This window comes from Crocodylus porosus, unplaced genomic scaffold (assembly GCF_001723895.1).
Source record: "Crocodylus porosus isolate Cpor-Errol unplaced genomic scaffold, CroPor_comp1, whole genome shotgun sequence".
Lineage (NCBI taxonomy): Eukaryota > Metazoa > Chordata > Crocodylia > Crocodylidae > Crocodylus > Crocodylus porosus.
In genome coordinates this window covers 62,390,668-62,413,657 of record NW_017728950.1, presented here as the reverse complement: position 1 = coordinate 62,413,657, position 22,990 = coordinate 62,390,668, and the positions used below count along the sequence as shown (strand labels likewise).

At 41.1% G+C, this 22,990-nt stretch overlaps 1 protein-coding gene across 3 annotated transcripts in view; it reads right to left on the bottom strand.

Moving 5' to 3' along the window:
• TJP2 (tight junction protein 2) overlaps positions 1 to 19,718 on the bottom strand; it is a 74,308-nt gene extending 54,590 nt beyond the window's left edge. The window contains exons 1-2 of one of the 3 annotated variants that reach the window (XM_019555090.1): positions 19,700 to 19,718; positions 16,220 to 16,340 (exon numbers count right to left, since the gene is read on the bottom strand). Coding sequence is in view for 1 of the 3 variants with exons in the window: in XM_019555092.1 (XP_019410637.1) it covers positions 5,645 to 5,707 (63 nt within the window). In the remaining 2 variants the exon portion in view is untranslated. Of the gene's footprint in view, positions 1 to 3,557; positions 3,681 to 5,644; positions 5,728 to 16,219; positions 16,341 to 19,699 lie in introns of those variants that run through there. The other 2 variants (XM_019555095.1, XM_019555092.1) reach the window with 2 other exon arrangements.
• Between the last annotated feature and the right edge of the window lie 3,272 nt (positions 19,719 to 22,990).

Genomic DNA, 22,990 nt, shown 5'->3' with positions numbered 1-22,990 from the left:
CCAGCAAAATAATCAGAAACCAAAAGATTTAATTTCCCCAACACTCCCATTCAAGCTTTAACAAACATGTTTGTTATACAACATTCATTGAAGGAATATTATTAAAACCTCACACTATTCCTCTGAAGCACAGATGATTTAGACCATTTCCACTGAAGAGTAAAACGTGGGGCAGAACAGATAACTGACCAGCTTCCAGCCTGGTAAAACGCTGGCTTTGATATACCTGCCCTGTCTTCCAGCTCAGACCCAACACAATCCTTTAGCAGCAAAGCTAGAAACAAAACTTCCAAATTCTTTCATTTCAGTTTCCTGAAGTTCCTCAGCTCCCATAGTACTAGGAGAGAAACAAAAGAAGAAACACTACACACATACATTAGGAAGAAAAGTGATGCTTAAAGGAAACTAAAATTCGGTGCACACACTCACTTCTAAATTCCCACTTAAATATCAACTAATGATTCAATGTTTTCACTCTTACAGTTCAAAATGGATGTTTCATTCTTGTTATCTGAATAAATGCAAAGTATATTCAAGATGCTCCTAATAGGCTACTTATATGTATAACAGCTAGTTATTGAGCATAAAGCTGAAATCATCCATATAGTATTGAGAGACCCAAACCTCACATATCTTCTCAAATAAGCCAACCATCAACAAGGCATTCAAAATTGTACTCTTAAGACCTTCATATTAGCCGGCATCTGCTTTGAAACACAGAGCAAAGTAAAAAAGTGTGCCAAATGCTGTGCCTGGAAGCTATCAGTGCAGCTCAAAGCGCTAACAATTCACTTCCCCTAGGTCTCCAAGTAAAGCTCTGCATGACCAGCATTCTGTGTGACAAAAGCATGGGGGGTTCCCAAAGTTTCTCCTAAGTAGCAGATATTACCAGAAGAGATCCTTTGAACTGCCAGACTACAGAAGAGTACATAAAGGAAAGCCTAACATCACATTGTGAATACTATTTATATTTATACCCTGCCGTATCCAGAAAGGCTCAGAGCAGCTTATGCACATTACACATCTATTATAGGTGAGTGCATCACCTCTTGCAGCTACATCAAGAAACCATTAGACCAGGCCTCTTAAAAACACTACAGCATATACAAAGGGTCACCTGTCCCAAAGTGAGGCAGGAAAAACTAAAGCAATATTGTTTATGTAACTGAACTAACGTAGCAGAATATATGAGAGAAATTAATCTTTTTTGTTGTTGCAGTCTGTCAACGGGGCACACAGCTTTTTGGAGTGCTGATGTCAACAAGTGTTAGAAATGAAAATGTCCTTTTTATTTTTTGACTGCTTAGTTCTTGAGCACTATTGTAGATTGTTAAATAGCCTTTCCTTTTTCAATTTGCTGGTGTTGGTGGCAGTAGTTTATTTTCTTTTTAAATTATCTGACAAGGCTACCAGGAATGTTCAAAAAGGCACCACTTGCTATTTGATAAGCCTAAAAAATACTTATAATCTTTACATGACATATAGAGAGATCAGACATGTAATCAACTGACCTGTACCATGGCAGTTATTTGCATGAATGCATGAGTGAAATGTTGCTTTAGGGTAGGTGTTTGCAGTAAGATGTAACCGGTGCGGGCAATATAAAAATCAGAACTCCTGGCATGTTCCATGTTTTTGCACTGAGAGAGAAATATTTTCAAAATACAGTTTTCAAATGTTTTGTGTTGTGAGCACACCTATTACTTCTGTCAATGGCTTAGACATGCAAATAACTTTTTAAAAGAAGTTACGTCAGTTCATCTGTTAAAAAAAAAAAAAACACAAAAATGTTTTGTTGTTGTTACATCATCATGAAGATTTACTGACTTGCCGTTCATCTGATGCATGAGGACCCTAAAAATGTTTGGAAAAGCAAGCTGGTTCCCTGCCTTTTTAACTCTCCCTGTTTTTCATGAATCATTACTGTTAACATTTTTTGGGCATCGTCATGAAATGTTCTCTCTCTTTAAAAAAAATAAACCAAAAAAACCCAACCCCAAACCCCAACTAATAAAACAGTCTCCAAGGACAAAATATCTAAGTGAAACTAGAAAAAAAAGCCCCAGCTACAGTCTTTTTTAGGCTGTTTCTTAGCATGAGAATTGGAAAGATGATGGAAAGGGTATAAGAAGGAGAAAAAGGAAAAGGAAAAAAAAAGGGTGGGAACAAAGAGTGTTATTTTGTTCCTCAAACAGATTATTAAAGAACCATCAGTATCAATGAGTTTAAAAACCTTTTGAACAAATCTGCTCATGAAAGTTGTCAGTGATAGCACTGAAGGCTTACGTCTTCCCTTGCTTTACCATTCTGCAGACAACAAAATACAAACCTTCATACTACTGTAATCATATTTTACAAATGTTCAAGAAGGGAGCTCAATCTATACAGCCTTTCAGCTAATTGAAAGAGCATGCCAGTGGACTGCAACTGTAGTGGGCAGGAGACAGAAGAGACCTGGATTGGAACAATGTGAAACTTTGTACTCCCTGAGCCACCTATCCTATCTTCTAAACAGCACAAATAAAGAGACATTAAGATGTATTCAGAAAATGATGCCTAGCTTTTTACTAATTCGCTGTTCATTCAAGCACCCGAAAGCATAAAATTCTCTCATGATGTTGACTCTACATTAGATACTACAGGAAAGGAAGTTTTATGGTAGTGCCAGTAGATATAAACTAGTTTAACTAGACTTCATCACAGCCAGGATTCCATTAACACTGATGAAGACAGAATTAAAACATTCTATCAGTTTTATGAAATCCCTTTAAAATTGCCCCACCCCACACCAGCACGAAGCCCTAATTTTGCAGTAATCTCACAGTTGGACTTGAAAAGTGCACATCCATCTTTCTGTATATTAAGCTCTGAAAATGAGGTCAGCATTAGTGGATTTGATCCTTGAACTCTCACCAGAGAGTTAGCTAATGCTGAAAAGACAGCATCCAGACATGCAGGGGTGTGTGTGCTCGCAGCGGCACAAACTGCTGCAGCGCAAGCCCCTGCACATGCACTTCGTTGCGGGCAGCAGGCAAACTGCTTACCCAGCTCCTTACAGCTATTCAGCCAAGAAAAGCTAAAGAGCAATCTTACCTGGTAGCCTGGAGCAGCAGGGGCACAGACTGGGCAGCACAGAGGCTTGGCTGGCAGCCAGAGCATTGCTCTGGATGGTCTGGCCTCCATGTGTGTCAAGACATGCTTGTTGTGTGCACATTGTATCACTGTTTGTTTCTTTTTTTTTTTTTGCTACTGGGAAACCCCAGTAACAAGTTTTGGTCCCATGCAGTCTGGGACGCGTTTTAACGTTCTCAGCGTGCGGTTTGTGGTGCCACAAAGATCTGCAGCACCACGAACTGCACACCCCTGCATATCTGGGTGCAGCTTAAGTGTCAATGATATTCACGTTATCTGGCTGCAAATATGTGCCTCGTTTCATTCCTTCAGAGAAACTCAGCACATGAGTGAAGATGGACATAATAGTACAAATTCTGCATCTCTGACTGTCAGCACCTGCTTCACAATCCCATCCACAGAAGTTACAGGCTGTTCTAACTTACCCTGTCTGGCTACTGTGTAAAACACCATGTCAGATATGAACTGTGGTAGCACAGATTCCTTCCACTTGATAGCTCAGGAGAAGAGACTGGTGTGGAAACTGTGTACGGCAGCTGAGCTCTCTCCTGCACTAGGAGAATGATCAGCTTGCCAATTAAGGGTTAGAGATAGCTAACCAAATAGTGCAAAATAGCTGAAACACAAAGAAACCAAGCCACAATTCCATAAGTAGGTGGTTATCATATATTTGCATAGCAAAATGGTTTCCCTGTATTAAAAACTATCGTGCAGCCTGGTATACTGAATTATAACAGAGCTGTCAGTGTTGCCATACAGCAACTAAAGTTTTCCATTATAGAAGTTTCTCCTGATATTTAAGAAGGTCAGCTTTTTGGCTAAATCTCACCAAAATATTTTTGGTTTTGATATGCATGATTTTAAAATGTGAGAGCAATGATTATGTACCATGCCAACCTCTAGACTTCAGATTCTAGGCCTGGATGGTTCCTTGTTCAATCTTGATCAATATACCAAAACCCTGTCCTGAAGGGAACACTTCCAGGGATAAAAGAATTAATCTGTTTCAATGGGTGTTTAAATTCCCATTCTCTGACTGTCAACATAATATTTGAGTTATTTATTATTAACAGTACAGCAGCAACCATAGACTCTGAAACAAAACTGGGGTCCCACTGAATTAAGCGCTAAAAAGATATGCAATGACAAACCTCTGGCCCCAAAAGCTAACAAGTTTGATTTACAGAAGATGAAACAGGCAGCTGATAATGAAGGGGGTGGAAGGAGGGGGGGAAGAACAATGGGAATACAGCACTCTGGAGGGGGGAGGGGGGAAGTGTTTGCATCTCAGGGGCACTTTTTAAACAAACAGAAGGGTATACTGAATAATAGTTTGTGCATGCCCAGGCTGCCCTATCACAAATAAACACACAGTCTGACACTACTAACTCATTTCACAACCATGAAACAAGTCTTCAGCTGGAAATTACCTTAACTTACTATGGTCTTTCCTCATGTTTGAACTAGGAAGCTATAGGTAAGAAACTGTATCTCACTACTAATCATGTGGGTCATTGAATCCTATTATCCAATTACATTAGGAACAAAAAAATAAAAGTGAGTGCAGCTGACACTTAAATTGGTTATTTTAATTGGTTGGGGGGGGCATAAGAAGAATAAATAACTTTCACCCAAAAGCTGCAAAATGAATTTGAAACTTAAAAAACCCCCAGCCAACAAAACCCAAACCTCAAAAGTTCACTGCTGGCCATGCACAGTATTTTCAATTTCCCGCTCAGAACTGTGACCCACAGGCAAACCAGGTGCTTAAAATATAGACTTCATGCATTCTGATCATCCAGGTTGAGTGTCTGGAGGTTAAAAACAAATAAAAACAGGAATCAAAATTTGTGGATGAAGTGACATCTTTTCTTGAATCAGGCAGATATTTGCAACCAAATAATTTGTTTGCAAATATCTAGTTGATCTAAGAAAATAAATCACCTCTTCCATGAGTTTTGATTCCTTTTGCCTCTAGACCAATATGGCTACAACCTGGATACCTGACATGCAAAATAAAAACAGAGCAGTCCAAAGTGAGCCTTCAAACCCAAAACACCAGAAGTTCCAAACTCTAAACTATGACCCCACTGGGTTGCTCAAAATGCAGACCACTCTGCTCAAAGACTGCTGAAGGATATTGCCAGCCCCGATCTAGTTTAACCTCAGGCCCAGTAACTGTTTTATTTCTCCACTCTGTCTCAGAGCCACAATCTCTCGCTTAGAAATCCAACCAGGACCGGGCAGCTACGCAGTGCTACGAAATCAACCCAGCCAACACAGCACCCAAGGGGGGAACTGCATCCAGAGGCAGCATGGACAGGACAGAACCTCCACCGAAGGCAGGATGCTGCTGGTACCCCCCCCACCCAAGGCTGTTGTGTCAGGCAACCAGCTCTATTTCCGTGACCCTACTCGGAAGCCCTGCTGGGAAGAGCATCCTCCTCCAGAACCAGAGCTGCCCCCAGAAAAGGGAATGGGGAAGAAGTGATGCCCCAAGGGAGGTACTTACCCGGAGCCAGGCTGAGAGCTCCTGCCGAGGGTACAGCAAGGGGTCTCCTCCTTGCACTGGCATCTCTGCACCAGAAGGCTCGGGGGGGGGCGGGAAACTTTCCCCTGTGCTCTCCCCCTTTCCAAACTCTTCGGGGGGAGGGGGGGGAGCACTTAGCTACTCTTTGCTGTCCTCCATGCACTCAGATGGCAGCTGCTTTGGACTGCAACCTCCCGCCAAGCTCCCCCCTGCCCCAGCTCCTTCCAGTCCTGCCAAGCTCCCAGCCAGCTCAGCTACCCCAGGGCAACCCTGTCCAGCGCCACTTCCATTCGCTGTGCAGGGGGAGAAGGGGTGGTCGTACCCCCAAGCCCTGCTTGTATCCCCAAGCCCTGGGTGGCAACAGCTCCAGCCTGAGGAAAAGGGGGGTCAGGGCACAAAAGAGGTGGGCTGAACAGAAAAGCGGGTGGGTTGGGGAGCGAGGAGATGCATTACAGACCTGTGCCCTCCCCCCTGCAGCTCCAAGTGGTTCGGTCCTGGTGGAACCCTGTGCGGCTCCCATTGGAACAGGGTTTCTTCCCCCTGCAAGGGTGGGAGGGGGGTCTCTCTACATGGAGGGCAGGGAGGGCTTGGAGGAGGCCCTCAGTGCACCAGTTCCACAGCCGCTTCCTCCCCCCCGCAGGCCAGGCCACCCCATTTCCACGAAAAACGGCCCAAGGAAGTTTGCAAAGTAATTAGCCGCACAGAGAGAGAGAGAGAGACTGCCCATCCAGCCCTGGGCAGTGCTGCACTAAAGCAGGAAGAACAGCTGAGTCAGAGACAAAGCAGCTACTCATGATGAAACCCCAGAACAATCAGGCCACTTTGTATCAATGAGACTGAAGTTGAGAAAGGAACCAGGAACCGCAACTAAAGAACTGGGATTGGGAATCCCTAATCCTGGGAATAAGGGAATCCTTATTTTGGGAATAAGGAACCAGCTTCAGCTTCATTTTGCCCCACAACAGCCATTCCTAGGACAGGATCTTAAAAGCATTTTACAATCAGCAGCCAAATCAAGACTTCAAAAAGGGCCCCTGGGAGGCATGGGACTACTTTTTTTTTCCACGCCCCTTAGGTAGAGGAGTATTATCTGCTCTACACAACCGAAGACACCGAGGTATAGGAAAATGAAATGATTTACCCCAAGACAAAATAAATCAATCAATCTGTAGCACCCTCACTGGCAGAATATTGCAGGATCATTTATTGCAGTAGAGCCAAAAGTGATTTGACTAGTTATTAGGCAGATGAGGTAAATTTGGGCAAATCTGATATCTTTTGTTAGACCAACTCAAAGTTATTTCCAGGATAAAGGATTCCCAGGATAGGGATTCCCGATGCCCAGTTCCTGGTTCCTCTCTCAGCTTCAGCCTCATTGATACAAAGTTCTCAACTCAAAATTGGTCTAATAAAAGATATTAGATATACGCAAAGAACCTTGTCTGCCTATGTCCTTAGACCAACACGACTACAACCTGTATCCCTGTTGACTGGTTATTTGCATTTTATTTCTTGCAAATGTGTGAAAGATAATTAGATAAGTACAGGCTCAGGTTTGTCCCTGCCTGGACAATCCCCTACACCCACTGTAAGAAGTTAAGCACTATAAAATATATAAATTAGATCTTTACATCGAGCAGCAGCCAATTCACAAAAGTTATGGAGGGGTGCCTCCAGCCCATTAAAGGGTGGCTCAAGTCCAAAAAGATTGAGAGCCACTAATATAGATACCCCTCTAGCATGTAAATATCTGTCTGCCTCTCTGGAAACACTGTTTCCTCCCCTGCACTCCTATTACTCAAATCTTCTGTAGTCTTAAATTATGTGTATGATACTAAAAGTGTATTCTCTGTCTCCCTCACCCCCCCTTTCAAATCGGTGTACTTCTGATCTCACAAACTCTATGCTCCTGATATGGGCCACATGTCTCCCTCCATTTTCAAAACATCTAATGATTATATGAAAACCAGTGGGACTGCATTTTTAACCACCATCTGACATTCACAGTGCTAGCACATGATAACTTCTTTCCTATTAATCTTTTACAAGATGATATTCTTTATTCATCTAGACTACAAGGCAGGGACCTGTATAAGGATAACGGCATTGCCACTATATTCATTCCCCCAAAATGCTTTCCAACAGCACCCTTAACATTTTACGCAACAGTTGACACTTCAAAGTTATTGTTTTGCTGCCAAACTAATACATCACTTCTGAAGCAACATAGGAAGTTTAATATTTCTTTACAATAAAGTGTCATCTAGCAGTTACTCATCTCTGCATCTGAAACAATAAACAACCACTCAAAATTTAGTCATTGTCACTGGACAAATAAATTTTCAGTCAAGTCAGGGGGCTGACTGGGCCAACACAGGATTGTAGATATTCCAGTATTTATAGAACACAAGCATACAATGAAAGAGCATATTATTTCTACATTATAATATATTCAGGAGCCTGCAAGAGCTAGAATGAGATGGACAGAAGCATTGTAAAGAGGGAGACTGGCAGAAATGAGATCACATTGATGCATTTAAAAATTAGATTTCTTTTTTAGCAGTTCTACCATTCAACCAATGCAACAGTGCAAGTCCAGAAGAATGGGGCAAAAATTAGTTGCAGAGAACTAAAAGCAAAATATAAAGAGGTAGAAACATTTTTTTGGACAAAAAGCCTTGCCTTTATTATTCAGCTGCTATCTTTTCTTTCTGGTATAGCTTATAGATTTGTATAGCTCATAAGTAAAGGGAATATACAGCTATACCAACACTCCGAGTGCAGACAGCATAATCATTTGTATGGAGTTCTCACAAGCTTACAGAAAAGACTGAAAGAGTCTGTGTTTCAAGCCTTATAAACCATTTTTTCCTAACCTAGCTGACAAATTTCTCTTTCTAAACTCCCCTTAATTTAGAAAACTGCTATCCAGTAATTTCCTGAAAAGGGAAAGATTCAGAAAGAAAACTTGAATTTAGAATACAAGCTTGTTTTCCATTTGAAAGAACAAAGAAGAATTCTGAAAGAGCCAGGTCTACGCTTCCCTCTTTCACATCAGGCTAGACAGAGCTCATCTTTACTACACCATTAAATTCGGGTTTAACCACAGGTTTCCTTCTAACATGCTCCGTGTTCACATACCCACAACCACCCCTTCAGCAATGCTCTACAGCAAAGTAGCCACTACCTCCAGAGCTAGAAAGAAGGCCGACCATGAAGTAGCTAGTTATGCAAGCATGCAGATGTGAAGAACTGCTGCCATGTGCTGTTACCACGGAGTCATACTGACCCTTCAGGCTTTTCCTAGAAGCCTTCTGAATGGCCATCAATCAGCCTTTGCTGATTGCAGTTTACAGTTTACTACTTTCAGCCTGAAACAATAGACTGCTATTAGAGAGTGAAAGTTTACTGTTTATGGCAATCATAATACCTCCTACAGATTACACAGGACACTGTATGGAGGATTTACACTCCAAAGCATCTCTCTATTCCATCTACTGCTTTGTTTCAAAAGGGAGAAAAGATAGCTACTATACTGAGATGAGCAGTCCCACAACACCCTGAGAACTAAGTGACGCAGACAGTTACAGTGCTATGACTCTTAGAACATGTTCACAGATGCGTATTCATTTGTTGCCATGACCAGATACAGCATCACTGCTTACCTAAGGCCTTGTGATTACCATGGGCTAAACTCCTGGGAGTGAATTATCCTGTGGTTAGACTGCAGCGAAGACTGTCGTAATTTGACACGTTCCATTTTAGATATCTCCATTCCACCCCCTCTCTTCAGCTGACAAGCATGGTATGGCTGCTGTTCCTTGCTGGGCTCTCTCTGAGGCTCAGGCAGAGTCAGTCAAGATCCTATGCTCTCCCTATAGCTCCCATAAGGCAATGGAATAGCCAATGCTACTTTTCTTCTACTGGGGACTACTACCGAGCAAGGAAGTGACAGCATTTCTAGTTTTCACCAGAGCTGCTTATAGGGAAAGCAGTTGCTTCCTCCCAATAGCGAGGGAACTGAATCAAAGCAATGGGGTACACCTCAGTAAATGTATTATCAATGTAAAAATCAAAATACATGTTTTCTTATTAACACAGTCATGCACAGGAGTGTGTGTGTGGAGGGGTGCAATGGTACAGTTACACCCTGCTTTGATTCCTGGCCCACCCAAACTTTAAAACCAACTGCCTGGAAGAGACAGCAGCATTTTTATTCAGGCAGCAGTGACAGAATCATTTGACTTCATGGCTCATTATAATCTACCTGACTGCTGCTAATCTTTCTTCACTCCATAGGTGTTAATGGCCCTCCCTCTCTCCTCTTCAATGGTTTTGATGTTCCATTAATCAAGTTACTGTTTCTTTTGTAATTTTCCTATTAGGTATTCCTAGTGATATTTCTCATCCCTGCAGACTGTTTTCAGTTTTAGGTAAAAACTGTAACTTAAGTGTAGGAATATGAATGCAAGTGTGGAAATGACTGCCAGTGAACTGTTGAATGCACTGGGAAGATGCTCAACAAAGCAAGATTTTATTTTACAAATCAGAATAAGAGATGTATGTTTAACTCTAATGACTAATCAAACAATATCTTTGTATTATTTTTGCCTACCTTGCCATTTAAATAAAAAAATATTAAGCTAGCAACTTAGTACGCATTCTGATAAAGTTAATTTGTTTTTGCTTTGATCTTAAACTGAATAATACAACACTGGACCTCTGGCATACTAATAAATGTTCTAGATTATCTTTAACTGAAGAAAAACAGGTGTTGTGTTACATATGACGATGTACCACTATCTGCACCCCACCTCAATTCTGTCAAAATCCTAGATCCTTAAAAACCATAATCCAGAACCTCAAGAACCACAGCTGGCTTCCAGGCTGGACAACATACACAAGTGTCAGGTTCTCAAAGCACTGGAAGCCTGCAGGAGAGAGTACTTTTCTCTGCAGCAGAACTGGATGCCCTGCTGGCACATAAACTAACTGTGAAAATGGTTAACTGGGAACACTTACGTTCCAATGTTATATGAAATGCTGCAGTGGTAAAAGGTTATGCAAGTGTGGAAACAGCATTCAAAGTATTCTAATTGTCTGCTGTAAAGGGTGTAGACATGACCTCTATGAATCACAGTTTAAACAATGAAGTCATTGTTTCACATGCCAGGCAAGACAAAGCAGTCATCACTGTGACTCTTGTGTGTACATGGGCATTTCACAGAGTGATATTTTAATGGAGTGATATTTTAAAATCACTCTGTCAGGGGAGAAATAAACATTATTTAACTATCTGACAAGCCTGAATATAACTTACTTGATAAATACATGTTGTGTGTTCTAGTTTAAATAATCAAAGCAGACATTGTTTGCCTACAATCAGCTTCAATTTACTTTCTAATTTACATTCTGTGCCACAGTAATTTGGCCAGATTACTTGGTGCATCCTGTGTCAATGAAGCAAAGAAAAAATGTCTCCCACTAATTATCAAATGTTATTGTGAATGAAGCAGTTGTGCAGCTAGCAACTTCAGCAAGAGCAACACTGAGAGCTGTATAATTTATAATAATCAGAACATAAGCATGCATGTGTACATACACACGCATGCACAAATAGTTCTGCCAACAGCAGCAGGTTGCAGTAATCCAAGCAAAGTGGCTATTTTTTGTGTTGCAACTCACTGGCTTCTCTAACAATTATAGTTCAGTATATTTATGAAGTAAATGATTGCACTAGGCAGTACTATGCATTAGCAAGATAAGGGGATTAGATTTTGACTTCATTAAGAGATGGTGGGAGCTCAGTACTATTGAAAGTTAGGCCAGATACTGCAGTATCTAAAACAGATGTAGAAGCTGATCTTAAGTATTGAACTTTTGATAATCATGGTCCAGAAAATAGAAATTCCACTTCCAGCTCTTCCTCAGATTTCTGATACAACCTTAGGCATTTCATTTATCATCTTTGTGTTTCTGTAAAATGTGTCTCTGTAAAATTACATACCACACAATAAGCTTGATATCTTCTGATGAAAAGGGTGCTAAAATTATTTTTTTCAACAATATTAGGTTAAGTAGCATATGTTAGGCAACATATTCTTTGCAAGCTGATGATAAACAGTATTACACAAAAGAAAACTCCAAAACAGTTTGTCCAACCTTAAAGGATTCATTAAGTTCAAACATCTCACTATCTGTATAGCAATTTGGAGCCTGAGGAGATATTGAGCATAATCTAGTGCAGGAATGGCTAAACAGGTAAACTGCATAATGCCAAATGCCTCACTTATTCCACATAAAACATATCATACAGCAGCTGTCCTTATCTTTAATATAGAGATGCAATCTGCATACTACAGGTCCCAGTACGATGTCCCACATTGTTTATGTTAAACTGGAACATTTTACATTATATTCTTCAGCCCAGTTTTCCCACCTGTAAAATGGAGATAATAGTACTAGGTCTTTTTTGGAAAGAGTATTGAGATCTAATAATGAAACACACTAGCTATCATTAGTATCATTATTGAATAGACTGCAATTCTCAATATTCTGATTAAGAGTGGGGACCAATTCCAAAACCACAATAATTACATGCGTGCTTTTCTCAGAAATCCTTAAAAAGGGCTTATTCAGAGTACATTGCAGACAAAACATCTTTCAATTTGACTGGTTTAGATAGACATTTTATGGAAATATTCCCTTCAAAATTGTTTTCTTTGCTCTGAGCATCTCATTTTCTTTTTTCTCCTCCACACGTCTTGACTATGCACACATCTGCTAAACCATTAAGAGCCGAAGATTCTAATTTATTAGCTTCCATTACTGCTAGCAAATAAAACCCACTTCAAACACTTCTCCTCTGCAATTAGTTTTTGGTCACAAACAGAATAAGGCAATATGATAAAGAGGAAACAAAGACCCTGTTCTCAAGTGGAAGGAAACACAGAAAGCACATGACATACAATATTAGCTAAATTGTTTGTTTTTAAATGTTATTTCAAAGAACACCTGCAAAGGAAGCCAAATAAGTCCCATCAGTCATTAGCAGTCCCTAACAGCACTAAATCCTACTTTTCAACTCTGCCTCTCTTTCCTCCTTGCTATTCTGTTTTTTAGGGTGAAAATTATAGTTGTACTTTTCTACCATCTCCAACCTCCCTCCCCCCCACCAAAAAAGAAAGGACGGCAAGAAAGTACTGCCTGCCTTGCCCTGGGAGATGAAAGCATCAGGATACAACCGTGTTGTCTATAGCAGAGGAGATCCCATTTCAGCCTTTTCATTCAGAACGTTCTTACCGAGTACATACCGGCACTAGAGAATCAGACACAAACCAGTCCACCCTCAGTTTTACTAACTCAGGTAAAACTGCTGAGAGGCCCTACTGTAGACTATGCTCCAATTACTAGATGCATTTTATTTAAACTATCATATTAATGAATAAAATTATCCTAGTCATTTGGGTTTTGTCTCCCACTAATTCAGCTGAACTGATTATGACACTTGGGGCCTTGGGGTTTAAAATTCACTAACAAAAAACAATGTAAAAAAAAAAGATGCTTTATTGAAGGCAGAGATTGCATCTCGGCTTGCATAGCTAAGAACAAAACAGGATCATATTCTTAATGTACACTGCACGTTACTTTTCCTTCTTTCAGTTGTTGCAAAGAGTATTTTCTCCATTTCTTGGAAAGCAGAAGGAGATCGCTTTCCTTCCTACTCCTTCACCAAAAGCTTGTTGCTTTCCTTGAATAAAAACGTAATAGTTAACAGCTAGCTTCCAAAGCTCAAAAGGATCAGCATTTTTGTTCTGCTAATCTCTCTCTCCAATACACCTAGCCAAGACCCCCTCTCCCTCAAGAAAAGAGAAAGAGGGAAGGTGGCAACAGTAGCTCAAGCCATCCATATCAAAGCTCTTTACACATTTAAAATGGTACAACATTTCTAAGCAATCAGTAGCTTTGTTAGGGATACGGACAAAAAGCAGAAGAAAGGTCCCACTAGTTCACACTAAATCATTGTTAGTAATGGTGATGAGTCCCCAGCTTAGACAAAGCTAATATTTCATTTAATTTCAATCCTGGAGTTTTGAAGGAAAGGCTGTCACCTCATGTCATCTAGTTTAGTTTCCAGAGTATTAAACTGGACAAATTAGAGCTTTGGTGAACAATATGCTATCCTCAAGAACATGGCGGATTGACTGCTTAGCGCAGGGGTGGGCAAAATATGGCCTAAAATAAGGCCCCTAAAAAATTTAGAAAATTAATATTTCTCTCTTTGGCTCCTGTCAAAAATGACAGGAACCAGGGGCAGTAGGACCCAGGGGAAGCCCAGTGGACTCCCACAACAGCAGGGCCCACCTGGCTCTGCCCCCCCATCTGGAAGCCCCTGCAGGGGCTTCTGCCCTGGGACCACATGGCTGCCCCATGCCAGAACCACAGGTAAGGGGGAAGGGTAGGGGAGGTCCCCAGCAGGGAAGAAGCCTGGGGAAAAGTGTCCTGGGGAAAAGCTGAGCAGGGGCGAGAGTGGGTGGAAGTGGCCCCTCTCCTGCCCCATGGCTGGTGCCCCATCCTGCAGTCACTTGCAGCCCACCTGGAGCTGCCTGTGCCTGCTCAGGACAGCCTTGCAGGGGCTGGAAGCAGCTGCAGCAGGGAGCGCCAGCCATGGGGCGGGGGAGGAGCCGTTTCCCCCCTCCCCCACACACTCAATTTTTACCTGGGCTCCTTTCTGGTGCAGAGGAAAACAGTCCCTCCCCACCCTGTAGCTGGCACTCCCTGCTGCAGCCTCTCACAACCTGCGCAGGGCTGTCTGGAGCAGGCACAGGCAGCCCCAGGTGGGCTGTGAGTGCCTGTAGTGCAGGGCGCCAGCTATGGGGCGGGTGAGGGGCCCCTTTCTCCCCCTCCCCGTACTCAGTACCACCTTGTAACCCAGCTACACTGGCAGCCTGGGCCCTGCGCGGCTCCGGACTCGCCCGTCAGGGCTGCGCATGGAGACAGAAGCTGCAGCCACCCCACTTGATGTGATGGGCAGTGTTTGCCACTGCTGCCTCTGGGCTGACCAGCACACAAGCTCCGGGCAGGCAGCAGCAGCCAACACTGCCCAGCACAGCAAGCGGGGGGGCCACAGCTGCTGCCACCGCATACAGCCCCAGTGGGCGAATCCAGAGCCAGCGTGGGGCCCAGGCTGACAGCGGGTTACAAGCTGGTGCTGAGCACAGGGAAAAGCAGCCCCTCGCTTGCCCCATGGTCGGCACCCCGCGCTGTAGATGCTTGCAGCCCACGTGGGCTGGCTGTGCCTGCTCTAGACAGCTTTTTTTTTTTTCCTGTTTTTTTTGCGTGTGGGCTGCAAGTGGCTGTAGCAGGGAGCGCTGAGCATGAGCTGGGGGAGGGGCCACTTTTCCTTGTGCTCAGCACCAGCTTCTTCCCTGCCAGTGAGAGGGGCCAGTGCCGGCAGGCCCCATAGCAGAGTGGCAGGAGCACAGGGACCCAGCCAGCAGGGGCTCTATGGAGCCGGGCCAGCTCTCTCCTCTCCCTGCTGGTGCAGCCCAGCCTAGCTCCACAGACCCCTGCCAGCTTGTGCCCCACTTTGGGCCCCACTGGTGCTGGCCCTGGGACATTGGTCCCAAGACACTGGAACATTGGTCCCAAGATGGTGACCAGGGGGCAGGGCACTTGTCAAGGGGTGGTGCACCTGTCAAGGGGCAGGGCTAACCATGCGGCCCTCAACAGCCTGCCAAACCTGGGTAAGCGGCCCTCCACCCAAAATAATTGCCCGCCCCTGGCTTAGCGCATATAGTAGGCATCCATGTTTCTAAGAATACCGATTACCTTTTTAGCCAAGGTACAAATTAATTTTCACCATGAATCATGCTAGTGTCATCAGTTACGAAGATGCTGTTGCTTATGCTTCTTCAGAATTACTGTATTTATTACATTTTACAATCAAGCTGAACCTTCATTCGATACTCTCTCCAAAAACTACCAGGGGCAAGGTTTGAAAAGCAAAATATTTTAAACTGCCAAAAGAGATTAGATTTACCCAAATCATGAATTGAGAAAAAAAAATTATGCAGCAAAAAGCCTCTCTATGCAGCTATTTTATTCCATCATTGATTCAGTAACTGAGTAATTTACAATCATATTCTGCTAAAAATAAAATCAACACTTGCACTCAGTATTTATGTTCACTGAAAAAAATAACACAGGCTAAATATAGTTTTGCTCCTAAACACTTCAGACATTAATTAATCCCATTCAATGTTTTATTATTTTTGCATGATGTCAGCAACATACTTGGTTCCCTGCAGAAGCATCCACATCAGAGGCCTTGTATTATGCATTACCAAGCGTTCAGTATACCAGTGTGAACTCATTCTTGATTGCTATGCAGTTTCCCTGGGATTCCATCTGCTCACATCAGCAGCTAAAGACCACAGCTGGATAAATCCACAGCCAAAGGAATGATTGACAAATTGGCATGTAGTAGCCACACTGTTTTACAGGTTTCAGGTGGAGGACCGGTTTTTGCTAATCTTATGGGCTTTTAATTCATACCTGGTGAGGGACGCTGATTTTTAATGTTCTCTGTCTGTTTCCAGTGAAAAGTTTGGAGCGGGAGGTAGAACTGTGCTCCCAGTCCCACTCACAAGGGGATGGTAGTGCAGTAGCCTGTTCCCTGCAAGAGAAAATCCTATTGAAGTTAAGCAGCACCAGAAAGGGTACTTCTGAAGCCTGCAATACTGAATTCCAGAAAGGGAAATGTATTCAATTCCTTCTAAATCAGTTCAACATGCTTAAACTGTGCCTGGATGTGAAGTGGAAATGGTGTCAGAAAAGGACACTTAGCATTATAATAATAAGCATTACAACCATAACCAGGTTCAAAGTCCCACTGTGGTAGCCACTGTATAAACACATAGTAAGGGACAGACCCTTCTGACAGATTCCAGTTAAAGTAGGCAAGACAGACATGCATTGGTAGAAACAGAACACATGTATCCACATAAGGCAACATATAAAGCCAAAGTGACTTGGCCAAGGAAGTCTATGACAGAAATGAAAATGGAATCCAGATTCTGTACCTCCCGGTGCTATGCATTAACTATAAAGCCAACCTTCCTCTTGAGAGCATTTTTCAAAAACTGATTTGTTTAGTTAACAGTGATTTGGCAGAGATGAACCCCCTGATCTTTGTTCCTGTATATGGATTTGTTATTTATACACCCTCCTGGTTAAAAATCACCAGGTCTAGCTAACAAGAAACACAGGGTGACATAATTTAAATAAGTCCTTAAGCTTTTTATTTTAATTTTGAAACCATGTTGTTTTCTTGATGTAGCTTTATACTGTTTTGTCCCGCCCTGTTAGAGCATAGCTATGTTGAGGTACCAGATTTATAAAAAAGACATTCAAAGACAAATCTCTTTGGTCTTCTTTACAGTTCTGAAAACTCATTTTCACATGAATACTTTTTAGGCCTAAAATTCACTGGTGGCTTGTACTTTCCTCATTGCTGCCCCTCCAGCACAAGAACATTCCTCAGGAGTCAGAGAAGTATTGTTTTAGTCATGGTTTAATTTTGTAGTTCCAAGACAAGAGGACACTGTGGTGTGTGCTTGACTGCCTTCAAAATGTAGCAAAACATGCATTATGGACAAGTGTCAATGTTATTGTTACAGATTGCACACACCCTATGACTTATTCCCAGGAAGCAGCACAAGAGTGTATAAGAACAAAACATCATAACTGTCCTTTTGGCTCCCTATGAAGAGGTCAGCCGTTATAAAAGCTCCAAAGGCATATAAAACAAATAGGAATGGTCAAGACAAAAAAAAAGTGGACTAATGCCTTTGATCTTGAAACAAAAATAAATACATGATCAAAATACCTTGGATTTCTTCATACCGCCCTCCCTTAAGAATCACACTTGATTTTTTCATTTTGATTATTTTTATTAGCTCTCTCTCAGCCGCGTGATAATATTAGAGGTGACAGCACATAATAAGATAGTTTGTTTTTAGTTAGATGTTTAAACAAAGTGTGATAAAAAAAAATTAAATCCCCAAAGAAATGTGGAAAAGAAATGTGTATAAGAACTGTTATATGGTGGGATTCCCCCACCCCAGAATCTTAACCACTGGAAAAAATACATATATAACTGTTTGATTTAAAAATGATATTTTCTTTTTCCCCCCTTTTATCTGTATAGTCTGGTTTCCATACAGGTATCAAATAGAAGTTCATTATCAGCTAATATTGTAAATATTTATACCCACAGATTTAGTAACCTGCAGCTGAAGAACATTAGGAAAGCCACTACTTGAAAAAAACAATCATCTGCTTCACAGTCATGCCCCAAACTAATTCTGACTTTAATTCTCCATGGTACATTTAAGTGCATCAGGATTTTTTTAAAGGACTAAAGCAAAGTTTTAAATACACGTCAGCTCAACATGCTTTAAAAAAGTTTGAAATTTAAAGTTTGTAACACTGGCATCATGCCTGACTCCTGTCGGGGGCATGGAGATTCATGATAAATGCTGCTGGAAAGAAAGGCAAACAGCATGTGGAAAAGACATAGCCAGCTGCAATTTGATACTAGCTAAGGCACACTTGTAGAGGCATGTCAAGTATTCAAATATGCAAATGTTCTATCAGGTGTACATGGTTTCCTTCTCCTAAATAGTTAGCTTCTTACCAAAGTCAGCTGCACTTAAAATTGTTTCTCAGGAGAACAACCACATTCCAAGAGAAGAGAGAACTTCAGGAAGAATGTGTAATTATATTCCAGCACTATTTGACAGCACATTCAAAGCAGCCACACAATCTTTTATCAGGGAGTAAGGAGTGGCTGCAAAACTCAAACAGATACGCCTGTAGGTACAGCTGTGAAACAACTGGAGGAAAAGTTACAGTTTGTGCAGTTCTGTTATTGGTCAACTCTACATTGCAGGGAGGATCCTTGCCAAGAGACAACCTGTGTCCTAAGGCTAGGGACAGATTTTACATGTCAACCGGTTTAAGTGATCAGAAACTGGTTTAAACCTGTAACAGAACAGATGTTCAGTGCACGTAAACCAGTTTGAAAATGTCTGAAACCAGTTTGAGATAAACCTGGTTAAATGTAGTATCACACTCAACTGCGTCAGACTTAACATTTATGCAATGTCTGTCCCAGACCTAAAGGTCTAGTTGAAGCCCGTACCTGCAAAGGGTCTTAAATTTCTTACTGCTGTAGTGCCACAACAGCAACCCCAATGTAGGTAGCCCAGCTCTACTGTCAATAAAGGTGCTGGTATCTTCTAGCAGAAGCACGTTGCCAAAACCCAGTCTAATATGATTATATGACATGATGAAACTATGTGCCTTATATACACACTGGTGTTCCCACAACTGCAACTGTCAAAAGAGCTACACTTCTAGGAAAGCTCAGCATAGACACAGATAAAAGGGACACTGCTGTGTCAAATTTTATTCCAAGTGTAGGTTTGCATTCTTCTGCAGCATTCATAGTAGAAATTGTACAACATGCTAGTGGGGAATGTGATTAGAAACTATGAAATAAATATCTAGTCTATTTACATTCTAGTCTATTTAGTCTAAATAGCTAGTCTATTTACATTGCTTAGCTGGAGTGATGCACAAAAAACAAAAACAATAGCATGAACAGAGAAAAGCAGGATTTTTAAAATCCTGCTTAAGAGAGAACTAAACCAGAGTTACTGTCAACACAGTTCTTTTCCAAAATATATTTAACTCACCAGTGCCGAAGACAATCCAGGGTTCTCCCTCTCTCTTGTTCAGTTTTCCATAGACACTTTGCTAGTCTTTTTCATAGCAACTCAAAAGCGTTTAATTTACTGTCCTATTAGTAAATGAATTTTGTTCTTGGAAATAAAGCTTATCTTAAATATAAGAGACTTTTGCTTTTAGTAGACAAAGAATGACAAAAGTACTGACGAAATAAATATTTTCTTCTCTAGGTGCTGCTAGATTTCTTAAACAAATGCTAAGGAATAAGTTTTAAATATTTACCATGGTAACAAATAAATGGAGAAATCAGGCTGCAAGATGCCCATTTAATTTGCCATTGCAAGGAAGGTGCAGGAGCTTCTTTTCAATTCTTAAATCAGAAGTTTGCACAAAGTGTTATTACAGACAGCACTTCCAGTCACCATGCAAGCAGCAATGCTAGCCGAGGACACCACAAGTGTATCTCCAAAAGAAACTACATTCTACATCTGCTCTGTCATAACACCATTTCACTCTCCAAAATAGCACAACTTCCTATCTCTATGCATAGGTTCAAGGTAAATGTTTGTCATTTGCAGTTACTCATTCACCTAACATGCAACACTCACCCTGGATGCTGCCAAAGGTTCGCATGTCTCCCCTCAGGAAGCAGTTCTCTTTTGTTAAGTGGGGTAATGCCAACTGCTGCTTCTAGAATAGTTATGTATTTCTTATATCGCATTCTGCCTCTTTCAGTCAACCACCAGTCAGGGTTCAGATGCAGCATCTGAAATCAGCTATCACACGGCTGAGCTACTGCTTTTTGAATCATGCTGCATGTTAGAAACTGGAGTTACAAAAATAACATTTTCAGAGGTGGGGGGAAGAAATGAAAGAAAAATTCCTGCCAGATTCCCCTGAAACGTCATTGTTATGCAATTCAACCGATCTTTGAATAAAGCCCTAATGAAAACGATTCAAGAGACAATCATGGTCCTAAGCCTGGCTCGATAATGTATGCTCTCCAATTTACTAATCCTCAGCTAAATCTGAGGTTTATAATCTTCCAAGTACTAATGGAGTGCTAGGTGACTTATCTCTTAAAATCAACTCAAGGGCTAGGAAAGATACATTCACAAAAATTGAGATTATTTCTGATGGCAGAACAAAAGGTACTCCCCTCACATACACACACTTTTTTCTTCTTATGCATACACAGAAAAATATGGCATGCAAGGGTTTAATTCAGCAGAAATGCTATTCAGGATTACATACAGTCTATTAAGAGATGGGAGGGAGAAGTGTTCACTTAACTGTTATTTGTACAGAATTAAGCAAGCTTGAGACCCCATTATAGTATGTTCTCTGGTTCTACACATAGCACATATGGGCCTCATACAACAATGGAAGACATTTTCTCATTATCAAAATTATAACAACCAAGACAAACTGCTGTGCATACCAACAACCTCAGGTACATTGTAAGGGTATGAGTGGGAGTGATGGTGTCATTTCACATACATCAGGGTATTGCCAAAGTCCGAGGCTGAAATTAAAAAGGGGAGATGGACATATTTGGTTCAAAAGAGATATACTAAGGCTACACATAGTCTGAACTAAAATGTAAATATTTACCTACCTTTAATGTGCATTCATGATCATAACTGAGCAAAACACACACCTTTTTTTTTTAAGAAAGGGTGTGGTGAGAAGTGTCCTGAAGCTACTGCCCAACATCTTCCTCCTCCTTATTGTTATATGTTGTGTTAATTGCTTCCTCTGTTCTGGTGTCTGCATGTCCAAGGGTATAAATTTTTGTTATACATGCAAGATATTTGGGAACTTTCAGGGTGAAAAGCACTGTCTTGCAAAACATTATATGGCATGTAAATGTAAAGCCGTCACCTGTCTCCAGCCTTTAACTACAAATCTTTTCATAATTCCTGGTAAGTCTCTCTTCCAAAAATTTTCAGTGCTATGTTCACTTTGTCAGACAGCTTTACTTATCTACACTATGAGATACCAAAACAGAAAACAATAATAATGAAGTAAGTTTTAAATTCAGGACACCATGTCAGCTTCATTATTAAAGAGCAATTTACTGGATCAGACTCACAAAGAAAGATACAGACAAGTTTTAGAACCCAGTGATTCAAGGTGGAGTTTGTATAAATGATGGACATATGGAAATAGCAGTAATATTCCACCTAACTAGCTATACAAATGCATTGATTCCTACACTATACCTACCTATATTTGAATATATTTTATAGATGGGAGAGGCATATAGTCTGAGAACTTGCAATAGAATGAATTAATCAGATTTTTTTGGCCATTCAGAAGCTATCATAAATTAAATCTTAGCACATCAGCATCAGAGCAGCATTTTTCTAGAGAGAAAAAAATCTTCAAAACACAACAATGGTTCCCCCAAAAACTTAAATCTCTAGCTGTGCATCTTTGTCTAGAGTCAAACATGGGTTTTGTGGCAAATGAATTACACACACATGCTTGCATAGCCAAAAAGCACTTAACTACAACTTTAAACATCTGTATACAAAACATTAAGAAGATTAGGAAAGTAAGATACGGCTAGAGGTCTGCAGGCACAGCTAACATCATGATGTTTGCATGTAAAGCACTGCCAGCTCTACTGCCTGTGCCAGGATGGAACTAAAGCAGGAGACTCAGACCTGAAGTTACTTAGAAGTATATTAATTTACTACTTGCATTGAGGCAGTGAAAATAAATGTCTTCTCAGTTTTCATAGTCTAGAGTTATTATTATATTTTGCCAAAATGACATTTATTTTCAAAAACACACACAGAATTAAATACTGGCTCTATCTGAGGTCATTGAGAATTATCATGGATTTGAATACAACCAGGATTTCAGGCCTGCTATTTTAATTCAACAGTTTTCATTTTATTCAGAATATTTCTCCAAAGCAAAATCTCAAAACTAATAAGATCCTAAGCAAAGTGTAGAAACATACTAATGTCTAACTAATCTCTGGTCACAAGAGTTGGTAAGCTTCCACTGTGAATGTTATCATGAATCTAGGTCCCCAGTGTTCATCTACAGAGGTGCTTTGTGCCAGGTATTGACACAAAGTGGTCCTAAATCTGGCAATTCCAGCCACTAAATGATCTCCCATTTGTAAGGGGAACTTCTGGAGGTGGAAACTGCATATAGATTTTGCCATTTAAAAGTGGGCTCAACAGGGGGCTTGACATGGAACTATAGCCTGATGAGCTGAACTTCCGTTCCTGGTCAATTGATAGAAACTAATTAAAATACAGGATTATCCAACATGTGAATAGATAGGATTTGCCAGGGAAAGAGTCAATCTGGCTTTTTGTGAGGGAAATCATGCTTCATCAGTTTATTAGAGGTTTTTCGAGGCCTCAACAAATATGTGGATCAGGGTGACCCACTTGATATAGCAGACCTGGAACTTCAGAAAGCTTTTGATTAAGTTCCACAAAGGCTCCAAGTGAAACTTGGTTTTCACGGCATTAGAGGCAAAATCCACATATGGATCAGTAGCTGGCTGAAAGACAGGAAACAAAAGTATTCAGCTGTCACAAGGGA